The sequence below is a fragment of the Notolepis coatsorum genome, assembly GCF_963971535.1.
Source record: "Notolepis coatsorum genome assembly, chromosome: 17".
Classification (NCBI taxonomy): Eukaryota; Metazoa; Chordata; class Actinopteri; order Aulopiformes; family Paralepididae; genus Notolepis; species Notolepis coatsorum.
In genome coordinates, this window is record NC_140181.1 from 78,316,960 (window position 1) to 78,336,594 (window position 19,635).

The 19,635-nt window shown below is 44.0% G+C and overlaps 1 protein-coding gene across 2 annotated transcripts in view; it reads left to right on the forward strand.

Moving 5' to 3' along the window:
• The first annotated feature begins 57 nt into the window (after positions 1-57).
• The window catches only part of arih2 (ariadne homolog 2), a 54,195-nt gene continuing 34,617 nt past the window's right edge, over positions 58-19,635 (forward strand). For both annotated transcript variants that reach the window (XM_084332966.1, XM_084332967.1), the window contains exons 1-2: positions 58-167; positions 15,923-16,462. In XM_084332966.1, the coding sequence (XP_084189092.1) occupies positions 16,205-16,462 (258 nt within the window). In that variant the 5' untranslated portion in view covers positions 58-167; positions 15,923-16,204. The remainder of the gene's footprint in view (positions 168-15,922; positions 16,463-19,635) is intronic.

The window sequence follows — 19,635 nt, forward strand, 5'->3', positions numbered from 1 at the left end:
GGCGGAGTTTGAGATAACCTGAAAGCGGAAGTGACGTACGTTATAAATAGCCCTGTACCGACCCACCTTCCAGTTCCTGCCCACCGAGCGAGGAGCACCGAGAGCCATCGCTTCTGGACCCCCGCTCCGGTGTTTCACTGCGAGCCGCCCCCCCCGCTGCTCGGAAGGTAAATATGAACACCTTTGTGCGGTGGGGTTTGATATGTTCGTGGCCGTGTCTGTTTGTTTGTTGCCGGCGCTCCTGAGGCCCTTGTTTACATGTCAATCCACGGACTCAAGTGAGCGAGAGGCGCAGCGGGGCACTGCGAACCCACCGAGCCCCCTGCTGCTGTTTGGAATCATATCCTAGTAGGAACAATGGCTACTGTGTTTTTTCTTCTTATTCTCTCTAGCAAAACTCCTCGTATACTATTGCAAACACAACCCCCCCCCCCCCCCCAACTGCGACACTATTCCAAGTTTCGCTATAATACAGTTCGTTGTGTTCGATTAAAAACGTTAACAAGCTAGCCGGACCAGGAAGCTACCTCGGCTAACGCTCGGGCACCAGTCTGAATGGATGCTCATGTTCGCCCTGTTGGCAGCTCCCAGAACCCGGCTCGGTGGTTCAGCTAACAGGACTCGGGTTTCTATTGAGCTCGTCCCGAATCTCTCCCCGTATCCGTGACCAGCGACCCCATTCGCCGTGTCGCTTTGATATATTAGCCCAGCAGCAATATGTATGTCACCCTCCGTTTGCTACCTATTTTTAGCATGGGGCCGGGGCGTCTGTTGTTGACGGGGGCCGGCTGGCCAGCGTTTTGGATCCAGGTGGAGGGATAATATTGCAACGTCATATGTGAACACAACTCGCCAGCAGCTGCTCTGATCTGTCCCATTGTCTTTTATAACCTCGTAGATTTACCACGATCACATTGGGCGACAGAATGCCTGATGGGGGGCAGGGGGATTGGGAATGTGAAAGGTTCTACTTTGGAATTGACATTTGATTACTCTTCTGCCATTCATGTCGAACACATTGTTTTTGTATGGCATAATAAATAGCCTAATTTCCTTGCATCCGTCTTCTGCTTGCAGACATCGATAACTCGCTTGTTTGGTCAGTGTGTGTTTGGGTCGCATCACAGTCTGTCCCTGGCCTGGCTAGATGCCTAATTGTACTGCCCTTTTTACTAGTTGACTTTAACCTTAGTATCTCAATTCAGTAGCTGAAACACTGTGGGTAATCCCTTGGCTTAAACCATGGCATGGAGTGTTGTTAGGCCACAAAGTAAAGGCCCCTGTTCTGTGACAGGGATGCAAGGGAGGGCTGGTTTTAATCCTGTCTTAACTCTCAATCTAAAGCTATTCGGACAGACAACACACAGACAGAAGAGGAGAAACAGGGAGACATTTTTGAATGGACAACACCAAAAAGTCAGTTGATGACAAACTAAAGCCAAAGGGATGGAAACAAAACAGAAAAACAAAGAGGAAAAAGGAGAATTCTATAAACTAGAGCCTACAGCGCAGGCAGCCAGTGGAACAAATGGAGTGGGATGGGTGTAGCTGTGATCTGATCAGCTGTGCAGGGAGGGAGGAACCTTGGAACGTATCCAGCAGCCAACCCTGTGCCCAGGACCTAGCTAACCTGCCAGGCCAGTGCTTTTTCCGGGGCATGGGTTGGGGACCTGAAGGCGGTGCACGGGAAGATGGAAACGGGTCTGGAGAAACTGGTATTATAACCTTCTGGCTCCTGCAATGTTTCCACACCCTTCCCAAGTCCTACAATTTTTTTTTTTTTTTTTTTTTTTTTATCTTTTTCCCACTCCATTTTCCTCCGATTTTCTCCCATCCCAATGTTAGTCGTATGCCAATTCCCAATCCCCTTCCTGGTCGCTGCGCACTTACCCCCCACAGTCAGATCATCTGGCAGAGTGGAGGCTATCACATGCTTCCTCCGACACACGTCCAGCCAATCAACCGCTTCTTTTCACCTGGCAGCGCGGATTCTCATTGAGAGGGTGTAGCGTGTGGAAGGATCACACTATCCCACTCAAGTCCTATCCGCGCTTAGCAGGCGCCCGACCGAACTGTAGGAGTCGCTGTTTACAACGACCCGGACCCACCCCGCCAGCTTCTCCCACCCTCTAATACTGCCAATTGTATTAGTGTGAACGGCCAGCCAAGCTGGTGACAACCCCGGAGCTGTGAGCTGGATTCGAACAGGCGAATCCAGCTCACAGCTCCGGGGTTGGTGACGAACGCAATCTCCGCTACGCCACCTAACCGCCCCAAGTCCTACAATTGTAAGGAAGGCTTAATAAGATACTGTAAACCTGTGGGTTTAGTAGCTTAAGGCCGGTTCCATTTTGTTAGATTAGCTGTCGCAGTCGCTCATAAAATCAGATTTGGGTCATGGGAAAAGACTAATGTGGGCCGGGCTCGCAGACACAAAGTTAGATCATGTAAACAATCTGCCTCACAAGTGTCTGGATTTTCCTGTTTGAAACACTCGGCCAGCGTTTCCCATTCATAGATTTATTTGTGGTGGCCCGGCCACAAGCGGATTCTCAACAGGATGCAATAACACATTAATTAGGCTACGTCTCAGTTTGTCTGTACAGTCCTTTCCGCTGCTTGAATGTGTGTGTGTATCTCGCCCGCCCCTTGAGCCGCTGCCACCGCCACGAATATGCCACAGACCCGTTGGAAACACGGACAATGCTCGGTTTTTCACTCGAGCCAGCTTCAGTGGCACACAAGTACACAACCCTTCTGTTCATTCCTAGCAGAGATTATCACCAGCCATTATGTTCCATTACTCGTCTTAACAGCGTCATCCCGGTCGTGTCCCCGCAGGTGTCGGTACCGCACTCTTCCCTGCCAAATACCAGGAATCTAGGACGTCCATTGATGAGGGTATTGATTCCCAAAGCTTTTAAGGAAGCGTCATTGCCAGCAAGAATGGGCTTCTCAGTGGGCCTGGGCGTTTCAGACTCTTTAATAGCACACAGCGGACAACCTTCAGGAGGAAAGCTAAGGCAGACTAACCCATTCTGGGAAAAGACCCGTTGGACTTAAATACAGACACCTTTTTATTTTTTTATGATACAATATGTAGATTGTAGGTTATTATTAGGTGTTTCACATTTTCCATTATGTGGTAAACCAAAAGGGACTTGGAGGACACCAAACACTTCATCAACTAGTCAGTTTGGCAACTAAATGTATTTTTAATTTTCACAATAGTTAGAATAGAAAGGGCATTAACCCTTTCACTACCACACTACAACGGGTTAACCCTTTCACTACCACACTACAGACGGCAGCTAGTGTTAATTTGTAGTCCTTATTGTGAAATGCTATTATGGATGGGAATCGGGAACCGGTTCCTAATTGTCCGATTCCTGGAATCGCATGCCTCCCTGACTATCTATTCCTCTTATCGATGCCATGTTTTTCCGACAGTTGCGCATTTTAAAACGATAACGTTAGCGCTATGCATGCAGCCATAGCAGACTATTTGATTCCTTGACTAGGAAAACCTAAATGAAAACGAATGCTTTCACTGTATAAATATTCTCATTTTAGATTATCATTCACAATAGACTGAGGCTGCAGCTAGTGGTTATCGCGCACCTCAGGAAAATCCTTTCATGCTAGCACAGTGGGGTAAACTGACTCAGGAAAAGGTCAGAGTGTCACCGAGCAGTCACAAAATTTGTAAGGGCTCGAAATTGCGACCATTTTGGTGGGGGCTCAACAATAAATGACCAGAAATGTCAAGTTCCATGTTGTTATTCTAACCAGCTTAGTTCTGCTGCATTTCCTATTTATTTAAATTATACATTTATCAGGAATCGATAATGGAATCGATATCGAATCGATAAGCAGAATCTATAATGGAATCTTATCGATAAAATCGTATCAATTCCCATCCCTAAATGCGTCATGGTTTTGTTTTTGGGTCACGAATCCCTCTTCTCTTCCTACATTCAAAAGCAGATGTACCAAAGAAGACTAGTGGACACACAGAGGTTAAATGGTCATTCATTCTTCTTACTCTACTACAGTGGGGCATTATATGGACTTAATGAAGCCGTGTTTTGCGCAGTGACTTAGTCACGGCACTGATAAGTGTGCAGCCTGGTTTCTAGAGCCCTTGACCCGGGTGCGTTCCATTGACTCCTGTGAGCAGTGATGTAAACGGTTAGTTAAAGGACTGTTAATGACGTTAATGATTCTACTTGGCCAGTCATCTTTCTGAAGGCCTTCCTCAGGCTTGATGCACGAACGGCATGTCGAGCCCGTGGTGGCGGGGGATAGTTTTGTCCCAACGTGGCTTGTTCAGAATGTTTTTCACTTATAGCCCACTGTTTATTGTAGGCTATATTAGCCTCTTGTCCATACATAGTCATGGTCATGGCATGCTTAACGAGACAAGCTAGTCCACATTTACAGGCCCAGGCTACAGTGGGGTTGACTTTGGGCCTTCCCAGTATGCACCCCTCAGGCTGCTATCTTATTATTTCATCCTCAATGTTTTGAAAGGAGGCTTGGGGTGTTTCAACAGGTGGGCACAGGGGTTCCTGCAGGGAACTACTTAACAAGTCATAAATATAATAATCAGAATGTTAGTCCTTAAACAGGTCTTGAATATGATTTTGATAGGTCTTAAAACTGTATTGGAATAGGGAGTTACCGGTACTTCTATGTTGCGATAACTTCTCTGTATCTCGTTTAAATGTGTTCGGGGGAAATGTCCAGCAGCAAAGTAAGCTGTACGGTAATAGGCTATCAGCCCCCCCCAACTATTTGTATGGAATTACTTATATCATAGACAGTAATTTTTCTTCATACTTTTCTGTCAGTATGGCTGAGAAATTAGTTATCCAAATGGGTCTTAAAATTTCTTAGTTTTAACTTGTTGAAAGTGAAATGCACACGAAACCCTGTGGGTAGGATTTAATAACTATCCCTGTTTAGTAAATGTTCACTGTTCAAGTAATGTTCACACACTGTTTTTGCATTTATCTAAGATCTATAAATAGCATTTAATTATCACCTTCCTTAGGGTAAGTCTAGGTATAGGGTTGCGTATATGACGGTATGACAGTGACATCAGAGAGGGTCAGGTCTTGTGTTAATGTGTCTCAAGTGTTTATTATGGATGGATTATGGATGCAGACCAGAGTGTTTGTTATCAGTTAAGATACTCAGACCTGGAGTCTTATCAGTTAGACTAACGGGGAGTCTGATTGCACCCCTTAGCTGATGGAAACTAAGCCCTTGACACTCCATATCCTTGCAGTCAATGTGTTGCTAATTATTTTATTTGAATGAAAAATTCAGGAGCTAAATTGCCCCCGTTAATCAAATATTGCCACTAAATGTGCAAAGACGTGGGCAAAACGGTCTCTAAAAATTTCTCAGATAATTTAGGCTACTTGTTTGAAATTTGAATTCAGTCATCATTAGGATTGGGTACACATTTGAACCATTGGTCCGTTACCTGTACCAGTTCCTGGAATTCGATACCGGTACTTTTTTCTGTACTTAACGAACGTTATCTGGCTGCATGTTAGCCTAGCTTTGCACAGTGAATGACAGTGCCGGTTAGCCTTCGGGAGAGGTGTTAGTTGGACAATGCCTAGGCTAACCGGCACTGTCCGCTTCCATTCATTGTGCTAAGCTAGGCTAATGTGCAGCCAGATAGCTTTCTACTGAACGCACAGAGAGAAAACTGGTATCTATCTTCTTGTCTCTCTCTGGAGAAGACTGTAAGCTAATTTCCCAAAATGTTGGCATGTTCTTTTAACACTCTCTGTAATAACAAAAACAATTTGTAAGTTCAAACTTCTCAATTTCAACATTTTGTTATTTATTGTTGTAACACACACCACACAAAATAAATCGCATGATCATGTTTTATTTATTTTTTTATAATAAATATCAACATTATCCAAAGACTCAAGAGACGGAACAGTAATATATGTTTGTGGAAAAGGCCCCCTCTTCTAGTATTTTACACTCTTATACTAAATAATGATAATGCTGCAAATAGAGATGGGCCCCATATAGGGTTGCGTGATATAACGATAATTATTGCAATATATTTTAACCCTTTAATCGCCATGGACGACTTAACACGTCATTCTCCGCCATGCGTAATCTGCCAATGACCTCGTACAGCGTCTTTGAGATCAATATTTCAAAAATCTGTCATGGCAATCATATTTCACCCACGGAGACTTGAGATCTCCTGTAGATCTCCTCTCAACTCTCCAACGGTTCAAGACCGCCATCTGGTGGCCGATCGGCGAATCGCCAAAACCGGAAGTGACGTGCCGGAAGTGGTGCTCGCCCATATTTCGTCCGGGCACTCGCTATCGTTAGCGGGACTCCATCTTGATACACTGGACATCGATCGGTTGCAAATAACTCGATAAACAACATGATTTGGACGCATATAGTATTATACAACCTGGAAATGGATCGCATATATCAACATCCCATAATGGAGATCTTTCTGTTCCACGCTGATCGCCCAACGCTACAAGGAAGCTGCGGTGAGTTTCAGCGTGTTTGATTATTATTAACTGTATAATCTGCTCTGATATATATATATCGCCCATACTACTATAAGGCCACAGACTTATAACCCCCCCCGGTCACCAGCAGATGCTGAGGCATGACGTGTAGGACCTTGTACAATAGACCTGTCTCAAACCCTGCCCCTTTTCTTGATCCTCCAATCACAGCTGTCGCTTACCTCTGACTTCCTCGTACAAACTTTGTTTGTACGAGGAAGTCAGAGGTAAGCGACAGCTGTGATTGGAGGATCAAGAAAAGAGGGCAGGGTTTTGAGACGGGTCCATTGAAATTTTTAATCTGACGTCAATCGGTATCAAACTACATTTGATGATATATTTGTGGCTATAACTCACGTTCTATGGAATGCTGCAGAAAACGATAAAAACATATTTATACTTTAGACCATATTTTAGTATGAATGTGTGAATGAAAAAGTAGAACGTTGCTACATCCTAAACGATGGATACTTGATGTTGAATGGGCCATAGTAATGTCAATTTAGCAATACAATTTAAAAAGTTATAGCCCTGCAAAGAAGGGGAACATCTCCATAGACAAATAGAGCTGGCAGAGGACGCTATAAGATCAGAATAATCCCTGGCAGATAAAGGGTTAATAATCGATATCCAAAGAAAAAAATACAGAAAAAAATATATTTAATACTTTTTTTTGGTGACCTGCAACAGGGCAGTTTTAAAACCAGAGACGATGGACAGACTTGTCTTTCTTGCCTGCAACTTACAGTAATGGCTTTGCTTTTCCAAATGACAATACTGACCTATTTATTTTTCTCGTCCATTTATTTTTTTTGCTTTCTAATTTAAAATACAGTTTGAAACCGTCTGTACACAGTAGGCTATGTGTGCTAGCAGAGCTAGACTCTAGTCACAAGTCACGGTGCACATGTGCGGTGGTTTGTCCACCAAAAAAGCGCCAAAAGATCGAAAAGAAACAAGCAGAGCCAGAACTGTTCAACTAGAATACCTCTCGTCAAAATCAATGGCGGACAAAAGCGGAAGTAAAAAATGTATACACTCTTGCCGATTGGTGTTAACAGCAGAGGCGGGTGCAAGCGGTGTGTGACGTAATTGGCAGAATCGACTGTCAATCAAAATTTCATTGGTTGAGAGCTCTGGTTGAGACGATAGTATCCAGCTGCAGCCCAGCCGGTGGACCATACTGGGAGAACTAGTATCTAGCTGCAGCCCTGCAGAACATACTGGGAGAGAGATGGTGCTATTTCTTGATGTTTCCTTTTTTTAAGTAAGTAAAGAGGCCTATGTTCATATCGGTGAGCACAATTTGTAACACAAATATACAGTAGTTTCAAAAAAAATAAAAAAAATACAAAAAGAAATTACAAAAAAAGATTTTGCCACAAATATCGGTATCGGCCGATTGTTCAACTAACACAATCGGTATCGGTGGCAAATTTTCATATCTGTGCATCCCTAATAACTTTTTAAATATTATAGCTATATCGACATTACTATGGCCCATTCAACATCGGGTATCTATCGTTCCGGATGTGGGAATGTTATATTTTTCCATTCATACATTGTCGTGTTAGTACCGTCGTGAATATAAGTATGTTTTTAAGAGTGTAGAGCAGTAATTCGTAGACCGCGAGTTATAGGCCCAGACGCATACCGTAATTCCTCTAATAGTAACCCCGGCTTGTATTTGTTTCAACTGTAGCGGGTACCAGGCTTGTATTAGGAGGAGGCCTGTATAAGAGGGAGGCCTATATTTCAAATTTTCAAACGGATCATAATGAATAAATCAACATTTTGTGTCAGTTTGAACCCAGTAAAATGTACTGGGTTCATTTATTGAAACCAAGTACTGTATGAAATAGTAAACAGTGCAATTACAGGTGGTCACTGGTCATTTCAACGTTACAGTGAAATCAAGTAACTAGCTCAGTATGCAGCTCAGTATATTAGTAACCCGGCTTGTATTAGGAGGCTGGCTTATAATTGCTTAGCTCAAGAGCGCACCCGGCCATTAATAGAGACCCGGCTTGTATTTGAGACCCGGTTACTATTAGAGGAATTACGGTATTATACATAATCGATTGGCGTTTTGTTCCTATACACGCTATATAAAAAAATGCATATGCTCGGTATACATTATGCTCCATCATGCGTGAAGGAAAGGGGGGGGGGGGTCGTTTATGATTCCTTGATTGTCAGTAACTGCTTTCCTTAGTATGACGTCTTACGTTGATCGGATGGATTGCAATGAAATAAATGGACAATCGAGCTGGAATTAACGTTGGATTCCTCTTACCTGTGGCCGATGAGTCTGGAGAAGAGAAAAAATTCCAATTTGATTTCGATCTGCTGGATCCATTTTCCATTTGTATGACGCAATAAATGCCGAAAGCATATTGATTCTTGCGTCTCGAAAGCGATCCAATGCACTCAAGTGTTTGTCTTGATCAACATAACAAGATAGCTCTGCCGGAGGATTTTCCCCGATGCACAGAGCGCCACATCCGGTTTAGAGTGGAGTGCAACTTGCCCGAAAGGTGTTGAAATATCAGACTGAGTCCAGCTGGCTCCTGGAGCCTTCCTGGATGAATTATGAATGCCAATGGTGAATAAAGGAAACAACGATCATAAAAACGAGTAAACTCGTTGTTGGCGTTATTAGATTGGTGGGCAATAACGAGTAAACTCGTTTTTGGCGCAGGATGTGTTAAGCTCCTTGAACTGTGTGCAAATGTAAAGTGTAACATAAATTCACACATTTTCAAATGACATTCCCTCAAATGCCATATATCTTATCATTATTTCATCACGATGGGATCCCATTGAAAGACTATCCTAAATCTTTGCCAGAACAAAGCGTCTGTCTACCACCGCAGAGACACTGGTATCGAATCCGGCTTTCAGCGGTGACTCCGGCTTGGCCGGACGTCATACTGACACAATTGGCAGTGTCAGCGGGTGGGAAGCCGGTGGCTGGTATCCTGGTCGTTGTAAACAGCGACTCCTACAGGCCGGTCAGGGCGCCTGCACAGCAAGGGAAGGAACTGGTGAAGGTAGTGTGACCCTCCCATGCGTTACACTTCACCAATGAGAGTCCGCGCTGCCAGGTGAAAAGAGGTTGCTGGCTGTCTCCTATTTATCGGAGCCGGAGGAAGCATCTGATAAGACTTCAGGGCTCCCTAGACCGGCAAGTAGGGGGCAAATGCGCGCAACAACCAGGAATATGAATGGGAATTGATACGATTTTATCGATGCTGCTTATTGATACGATTCTTTATCGATTCCCTTATCGATCCCTGATACATTTATACTTTAAATAAATAAATTGGAAATGCAACAGAACTAAGCTGGTTAGAATAACAACATGCAACTTGACATTTCTTATTGTCATTTATTGTTGAGCCCCCATGTCAGAAAAATACAAAAACTGAAAAAAAAAAAAATTAACTATAGCCTACACTTAAATAAAATAATGTATTTCTCTATTTTTTGAATTGTTTTATTCTTAAACTAAATCTATTGAACCGTAGTTGCGTTATTCCTCTGACTTCTCTTGTCTGGTCTTTCAGAAGACCAGCACACACACACAGCTCCCTCCCCGCTCACCCCTGTCCTAAGGTATTGGCTTGTGTTGCTACACGGACATGTTTGTATGTTGCACGCTACTTCCTGACTTACAAGGTTTACACAACAGCCCCCACCCCCCTTTTTTTTTGTATTTATACCTGTACTACCTGCTGTTATCTCTATTGTTGTTATTAGTCTGATTATCCTAACACTGATAACATAGATTCCTTACCTGACATCAGATGGTATCCAACTGGTATATTCCAATTCTTGATCACTATTCGAAAAAATCGATAAGTGTATGCATCCAACGTGATACAGTAGTACACATGATTCCGCGGGGCTGAGAGGCTCCAGAATGAACTGTGGTAACCCCGGCTGGATCAGTGGACTGGAAAATGTGGAGTACCGGATTTTTTTCCCCCATCCATTTTCATTGAGTCCATTCCAAAATCCCTTATGTCATCTGGGAAACGATAGGGGGCGCTTTTTTCCACATATGATCGCCGGCGGTGCTCAGGTATACTCGGGTAGGCTCGCGTGATGCAATATGATTTCAGATCGCTAAAAAAATTAATCCGAGAAATCTCGTGAGTGGCTTTCAACATAACTATCGGAAACCCGAGATATCTCGTGTATGGCAGTGAAAGTGTTAAGGAATCAAATAGTCTGCTCTATGGCTGCATGCTAATGCTAACGTTATTGTTTTAAAATGCGAGAAACTGTCAGAAAAACATGGCAGAATCGATAGTCACGGAGGCATGCGATTCCAGGAATCGGACAATTAGGAACCGGCTCCCAACGGGAACTGGTTTTCGATTCCCATCCCTAACCAGGAAGGGGAGGGGGGAATTGGCAAAACGACCAAATTGGGATGGGAGAAAAACACAGAAAAACAGGAGAAGAAAAAGTAGATAAAAAAAAAATTGTGCCGTACTTTTACTGAATAGTGCTTTTTAGAAGCACGTTGAGATTTCTCTAATGGAGAAAAATTTATGATATTATCCACCCAGTGTCCCCAAATGAATTGCAGCAAATGCTCTGATTATCTGGCATGTTACGACACGTTTCTTGCTATCGGATTTCAGTGTTGTGGAAAAATTTACTTGCAATGAATGTACGGTACCTTTTTTATGGATAATGTTACCAAAAACTGCTATGGCCAAATGTACCTGTACCTTTTTTAGAACTGCCCCAATATTAATCGATTAGTAGACCAATCTGTAATTAGAATCTTATTGGAGTGGACCAGTAGTTATTTTTTTTATGCTGAATGAGTTATGGGCACCTTTCTGGCATCACAGTATTCAATATGTTTTGCCCGTAGATGTAAGCGCTAGATTAAAAGTAGGGATGCACCGAATATTCGGCCACCGAAAATTATCGACCGAAAATGGTTAAAAAAGGCGCTTTCGGCCGAAAGGGTTTTAGCACCGAAAAAATATCACTGAATGTCAAAGAACAGGGTTACAACTTACGTTCGTAACCTACCTAACGTGTTGTTGTGATGACGTAATCAAAACGCGGCTTCAGTCATTACATGCGCAACGTGAGCTCTTCAGTTCTGCAGCCTGTGATAACTCCTCTTGGGACTCGGGTCACACTGTTTCTATGTAAACTCCGCGAGCAAAGCGTCCAATAAATGCGTCTAACATGCATTATATCCTCGCCATTACTATATGCCCGTCGTGGTTAAAAACCTTTTTAACTAACGTTAGCTGCTAACTAAGTTAAGCTATACGCTTCCGTTCCATCGTCTCTCATAAGTAGGGATGGGTACCTTCACATTTGAATCGATACCGGTACCCAACGGTACCTTTTTTCGGTACTTTAGTCTCAAGAAATTTAATTTACCTACCCCAGTCGTAAAAAAAAATCCAAACTACAATTTCGACGGTTTTCGGCTTGTCATTGCTCCGACTGCTTTGTTGTTGAATCACGTCAAATCCTAGGTAAGCATATATTGTGCGTGTGAACGTTGACATGAAAATAAAAAATAAAAAAAATTAAAATAAAAAATCTCGGTTTCTCACTTGCTTCGATACTCGGTAGTACCGACGTGTTTCGGTTCGGTACCCATCCCTACTCGTAAGCTATGCCATCCCCCGCTAAGAGTCATGGGAGATGTAGTAAGTACAACAGTCCTTCCATGTAGGCTAGAACGCAGTGAATTATGACACTAGTTCAAGTTTCTTTATTAGTTGTCATACAAAAATACAGAGCACTTTTATATAAAATGCTTACTGTAGCCACTACAGTAACATCATTATTATCAGTCTGCTATAAGCTATTCTCCCTCGTGTGTGAAGATCTTTATGCAGTTTTAAAGCACCTTGGCTTTGTTCTGAATGCACTTTGTTGTAGTTATCCTACAGAGAAAAGAAAATGCACTTGACTTTAATGCACATTTTGTTGTATGCAAAGAGAAAATGTTTAAATAAATTGTACAATCTTTCAGCAGTCAGTCTAGAATTAATGTATGCATTCAAAAGTGCTGAATAAATGTTTTATGGACCCATAATAGTGATTATTGATATTACTTAAAGCCCAACATCCAGGTTAAACCCTACTGATCAATTATGGGTAGTTTACATCATTGGTATATAATTTCATTATTTATTTTTTTCCATTTGACACCGGAAATGCCACTCCGAAAGAGTTAAAAAGGTCCATGCACGAATAACATGCACGCGCAAATCAAAAAAGCTTATCAAACGCCGACGTCACTACAGGTGCATATTAATGAGCCGAATCTAAAAGCTTATCAGACGCTAGCACGGCCGTGATGTCACTTCAGGAAACGTATGCCTTATGCTCGTCCGGGTCATAGTACTACTCGATATATGGCGCTGGCTAACGTTAGCATTATGTCTACTGTCGTGAACCATTTGAGATCGGGGCATGTAGAGGAGTTTGGGGAACGAGTAAAATCATGTGCAGGTCCTCTTCTCAGACCTGTGTGGCAAAGCACTACACACGCATCATGCAAGCTACACGTCGCTGCATGTTGATCAATGGTGGCCCACTCGGTGCATCACAGTGGGCTACTGTTGTGCTAACAACAACCGCGGTGTCCGGCTTGTCGGCCGGCATGAGTGCTCGATTTGGGGTGGTCCTCTCCTCTTTGTGTGCCCCCGTCCTCCCGGGTGTCCTGCCGGGGAGCTTGTGGACGCGACAACAGCGGCGGCCGTAGCGTTAGTTAGCTCATAGCTATCGTGTACCACTAGCGTTACGGCGGGCTCGAGCACCCTACGGCTGCCGCCGTTGTCGCGTCCATGGACTCCCCGGCAGGGTACCCGTGGGGACGGGGGTGTACAGAGAGGAGAGAACCAACCGTCGGGATATGTTGTTAGCACAATAGCTACCAAGCTAAGCTATGTTAGCTTATAACGGTGTACACTATGTACAACGACACAATGATTTACATTATTACAAATATGGTAACGTGGTTGTGGCTTTTACAAATAGTGGTTAGCTTTAGAGATGGATGGCTATGATCACGGAGCAATAGTGTTGTTAGGTGAAACGGATACATTTTCATTCGGCTAGTAGTAGCAAGGCTCTCAGTGCCTGCCACTAGCTGTGTGTGACTCAGCGCCCCCTGGTGAGCCCCCTGGTGCCCTGCACCTCTTGTGACGACATCATTTCGATTACACACGCACGTTATGAACCATTGATTAAAATATCCACGTGCGTGGTGATTGTGTTGAGCAGACAAAATGTTTGATAAAAACGCTAAAACTGGGGCAATTTTTTTCCTTCTTCATGAAAGTCACCGTTGGCCTAGTCCACATTGTTTATTGAACAAAAATACAACATGAAGGTTGGCCTTTAAGTTAAGTTTTGCCATAATCATGTCTCAGGTAGCTGAACAAAAAAGAAAAAAATACATTATATTAGTGATGCACCGATGTGAAAATTGTGGCCGATACCGATAACCGATATTAATATTGCTGTTCTGGCCGATACCGATATTTACCGATGTTGATATCTCTGTATAGAAAACACTTTTTTATGATAATCAAATAAAGAGCTATTTTCCAAAACGCATAATTTTTTTAACTTTTGTAACTTATTTTCAGAAATTACTGATATTTTGAAACTATTTAAGGCCAAAACATGTAAAAAGAAAAGAAAAAAAGATTTTTTTTTTATTATTAATATCGGCCCCATCTTGATATCGGACCGATACCGATGTGTAAAAAACGGCCATATCGGCCGATATTATATCGGCGGCCGATATATCGTGCTTTTACACATTATATATATATTTCTATCATTTTCAGCCATTCGGTTTTCGGCCAACTGTTTCGGCCAAGAATTTCTCATTCGGTGCATCCCTAATTAAAAGACGTACTTCTGCATGATTATTGATGAATCACAATTTGGTCACAAATCTCAACATGTGTGAAAATGGCCCTATGATATGATTGATATTATTCTCCTTTAACCTCTTTCTCTCTCTCTCTCCATCCCTTCCTCTCTTATTCCCCCCCCCATTTGTTTCCCTCCCTCCTCTCATGCTGCTTTCCTCTCACCCCTCTTGTCACGCTGCATCCCTCTCTCCTCTCACCCCTCCTCCTGTCACGCTGCATCCCTCTCTCTCATCCCTCTCTCCTCTCACCCCTCCTGTCACGCTGTGTCGCTCTCTCCTCTCACCCCTCCTCCTGTCACACTGCATCCCTCTCTCCTCTCACCCCTACTCCTGTCACGCTGCATCCCTCTCTCCTCTCATCCCTCTCTCCTCTCACCCCTCCTGTCACGCTGTGTCGCTCTCTCCTCTCACCCCTCCTCCTGTCACGCTGCATCCCTCTCTCCTCTCACCCCTCCTCCTGTCACACTGCGTCCCTCTCTCCTCTCACCCCTCCTCCTGTCACGCTGCATCCCTCTCTCCTCTCACCCCTCCTGTCACGCTGCGTCCCTCTCTCCTCTCACCCTCCTGTCACGCTGTGTCCCTCTCTCCTCTCACCCCTCCTCCTGTCACGCTGTGTCCCTCTCCTCTCACCCCTCCTCCTGTCACGCTGCATCCCTCTCTCCTCTCACCCCTCCTCCTGTCACGCTGCATCCCTCTCTCCTCTCACCCCTCCTCCTGTCATGCTGCATCCCTCTCACCCCTCCTCCTGTCATGCTGCATCCCTCTCTCCTCTCACCCCTCCTCCTGTCACGCTGCATCCCTCTCTCCTCTCACCCCTCCTCCTGTCACGCTGTGTCCCTCTCCTCTCATCCCTCCTCCTGTCACGCTGCATCCCTCTCTCCTCTCACCCCTCCTCCTGTTACGCTGCGTCCCTCTCCTCTCACCCCTCCTCCTGTCATGCTGCATCCCTCTCTCCTCTCACCCCTCCTCCTGTCACGCTGCATCCCCCTCTCCTCTCACCCTCCTGTCACGCTGCATCCCTCTCTCCTCTCACCCCTCCTCCTGTCACGCTGCATCCCTCTCTCCTCTCACCCCTCCTCCTGTTACGCTGCGTCCCTCTCCTCTCACCCCTCCTCCTGTCACGCTCCATCCCTCTCTCCTCTCACCCCTCCTCCTGTCACGCTGCATCCCCCTCTCCTCTCACCCTCCTGTCACGCTGCATCCCTCTCTCCTCTCACCCCTCCTCCTGTCACGCTCCATCCCTCTCTCCTCTCACCCCTCCTCCTGTCACGCTGCATCCCTCTCTCCTCTCACCCCTCCTTCTGTCACGCTGCATCCCTCTCTCCTCTCACCCCTCCTTCTGTCACGCTGCATCCCCCTCCTCTCACCCCTCCTCCTCTCCGTTCTTTCCTCACCTCCTCCTCTTCAGGTTTTCTTCTCTCAGATCTGTCCAGCGCTCTGCGTTCCAAATGGGTGACGGGGAGTGTAACCTGTTCTGCTTCTTCCGCTGCTGCTGAGCGCGCTCGGTACACACCTCACACAGGAAGAGAAGGTGTTCCTGGGTAACATAGTTCTCCCAGACACGGAAGGAAGGGCACGGTGGAAGGCGGGAACTGACAAAGCCATTACACCAATCGGGAGTGATTAAATCAGACGGGTAGGCGGGACGTCTACCTGTCAGGGGGGAGGGTGGCGATTGGTTGATTGATTAATGTCCGTGGACATGAATAGCCAGGCTTCGGACAGCAACGAGGAAGACTTCGGGGTCAACTCGGAGGAAGAGGACGATGACGGAGGAGAGGATGACCAGGGTGACATCGCAGACTACTATGATGGAGTGGCCAGCGACGTGGAGCAGCAGGGGGCGGACTCCTTCGACCCCGAGGAGTACCAGTTCACCTGTCTGACGTACAAGGAGAGTCAGAGGGCGCTGGCGGAGGAGGTCAACGACGTGGCTGCAGCACTACAGGTGTGTTCAGCAGGGATGTGTTTAGCAGGGATGTGTTCAGCAGCATCATTGTACTGGTTCTTTAAGTCGTTTAGAGCAGGGGTTCTCAAACTTTCTCACGTTGTTGAACTTGATCATGCATATTTATTAGAACATTTTATTACAGCACTGTTATTAACCGATTTGCGGCCAACCACATATATATATGTTGTAAACTCTGTTTTGCTTTTATTCCATTTTAATATCCTACTCGATGTCACAGAGCTGTATTTTGGCTGGAAACTGCATATCGGGACTCCGGAAGTGCAGTACCGGCCTGATCCTGGTATTGACGCTGTCTCGATAATGCAGTTTCCCCTGTTGCAGACCGGGTGTCACTTTGTTTTTCTCGCTCCTAGTTAGTTTTTCTGTTAGCCTAAAACTATGGCTTTACCAGATCGCCTGGAATACTTTTTGCGACGCCGAATTCAGTATGCAGTAAAGGAATATAGCATCAGCCAATGGACATATCGATCTACCAGATCATGGCGATCAAATAACTGGGAAATTCTTTTTGGAATCCAACTGGCCACAGGTAAGAGCCATTTGACGTCAATTTCTGTCTGATCGGGCCTTGTTCTCATAGCCACCCGGTCAGCGTATGATGTTGCAATAACGAATACAGTTATTGGTCATCTATAATCAGTAGGGCTGACCTTCGAATTTTTTTTTGGCAATCGAAGCTTCGGGGCCGAGCTTCGATTTTAATTCGAAGCTTCGAATAATTTTTCTTTTCTTTTTGTAATTTTTTTTTTCTTTTTGTAATTTTTTTATCTTATGTTGTGGGACTTGTACAGCACTTTGGTAAACTTTGTTGTTTTTAAATGTGCTCTATAAATAAAGTGGATTGGATTAATGAATTAAGTAGCCCCTTTCGTGACTGTGACGCAGCCAACACAGTGTGATTTAATTCAAGGTGGATCGCTGTTGTCGTTTGAACAACTTCAGATTTCATGGGAACTACCAATCCCCCAAATCAAGAATGTTTAAGATGAATGAAGTAAGATTTTGATTATTTGAAATATGGCCTGTGTAGACTAAACTATGCACAGAATTATGTCAGTCTACAAGGTCCGGATTCTACATGGTCCGGCAATGTAGACCTTGTAGACTCCACTACAGACCAATTATCAGTGAATGTTCATGCATTTTTAAGAAGGGCTACTTCCACAAAAAAACAAAGAACTCACCAAAACATCTCAGTAGCACCTTATCGAAATGTTCTATTTCATATATGGAGATTCATATTTATTTATGTATTGCATGCATTTCTACATTTTATTTCCTATTTTGTTTATTCATCCCAGTATCTTTCTTTCTTATGTGTGGAATTCTACAAGGCATTTACATTCACATTTACATTTAGTCATTTAGCTGACGCTTTTATCCAAAGCGACTTACAAGTTCTGTACGACAGGTCATCAGGAAGGATACAACTCTTATCAGCTGAGTAACAATATTCATCAAAGTGTTGCGTGTTACAGTGTAGGTTAGTTTATTAGGACAAGTGCATGACAGTAAGGTTAGTTAGGGTTAGATATTTTTTATTTTATTTTTTAAATTTTATTTCAGATAATGGTTGAAGAAGTGCGTCTTTAGTTGACGGCGAAAGATTGGATGGGATTCGGCTGTCCTAACTGGGGTGGGTAGTTCATTCCACCATTGTGGGGCAAGGACTGAGAATAGGCGTGTAGGTGGTGTATGTGTTTGAGGATGATATCCTTCAAACAGGCAATAGTGATGATATAATTTGGGCAGTGCTGATCTGGGTTACTTTCCTCCAGTGTATTTGTCCCCCGGCCCCACCCAATGGCCCCATGCACACACACACACACACACACACCGAAGTAAAAATAAAATAAAAGATTTGAAGAAAAAAAATTGATTTTTTTTTTTTTTTAACATCGATTTTTTTTTAATGTTCGAAGCTTGTGCCATCGAACGAAGCTTCGAAGTATTTAAGACAGCCCTAATAATCAGTAACGACTTCCCCCACCCCCCCCTTTCATGCATTCATGGTGGAACATGATACCGATCATATGCATTTTGATTTTTAACTCTAGCTTGTGTAGGGCCGAAACGCCATCGATTTAACGTTATTAGCTTAGCGCCCTATAACTAGCTTTGCAGGAATTACCCCAGACCATTGCGGTATATAGTTCATGTTCACGACGCTATAAAACTGGAACGTATTGATGAGAGAATTATTTCTTTATGGCATATTGAAGCGACGGTTTATACTGTCAATTGACAATGACAATGGACACATAGCAATAATATAAAATATAGATTTATCTCTACAAACAACCTCACGCACAGTGAAAACTTGTAATGAAAATCTGGCCTCATAGAGTGGGATTAGACGGGCCCCAATGAAATTAGGCATATTTAGCCAAAATATGTTGCCAGAACATACATATTTCTTAATATATATATTTTTTTTAATTGCCAATGCGCGACCCCACTGTCACCTAGCCAGAACCCCACTTTGGTTCGCGACCCGTAGTTTGAGAACCGCTATCACCATTATCATAAAATAAAGAGAATTTTCCATAGAAGGCACATATGGTGCTTCACCCAGACATCTTCAGCCCATGTGAGAGAGCATGCTGCTGGAGCAGATCAGTGCTGCTGGAGCAGATCAGTTCTGCTGACTTGGATTCTCTGACTAGATTTAGCAACTTTGCAGGCCCTCTTTTTAGTGTATTTATATAAAGAGACTGGCGGAGCCTCTGCGAAAAGTATTTTCACTGCTTTTAATGCTGAGGCAGCAGTGAGGCAAGACTAGCAGCAGCGTTTTAACTAGGGCTGCACAATTAATAAAGAATTTAATTGGAAATCGCAACATGACCTAGTGCGGTTTCCAAATCGCAGGAGGCTGCGATATTTTATATTCAAGGCCTAATGTTTGTCAAAATGCCATTCTGAGTGAAGTATTGTGGTGCGGCAGTGAAGCTGTGTTCCACAGACTTGAGGAAACATCTTGTACCTGTTTGGTACACAATCACATCATGATCATTTTATACTTGTAGGAAAAATATGAAGCAGAAAGGATAATTCCCTCTATCATGAATTATAGTGAACCACAACTGCAATATACTGTATGCCAACCCCCCCCCCCCCCAATAAATTGCTCAGCCCTAGAACACCATGTG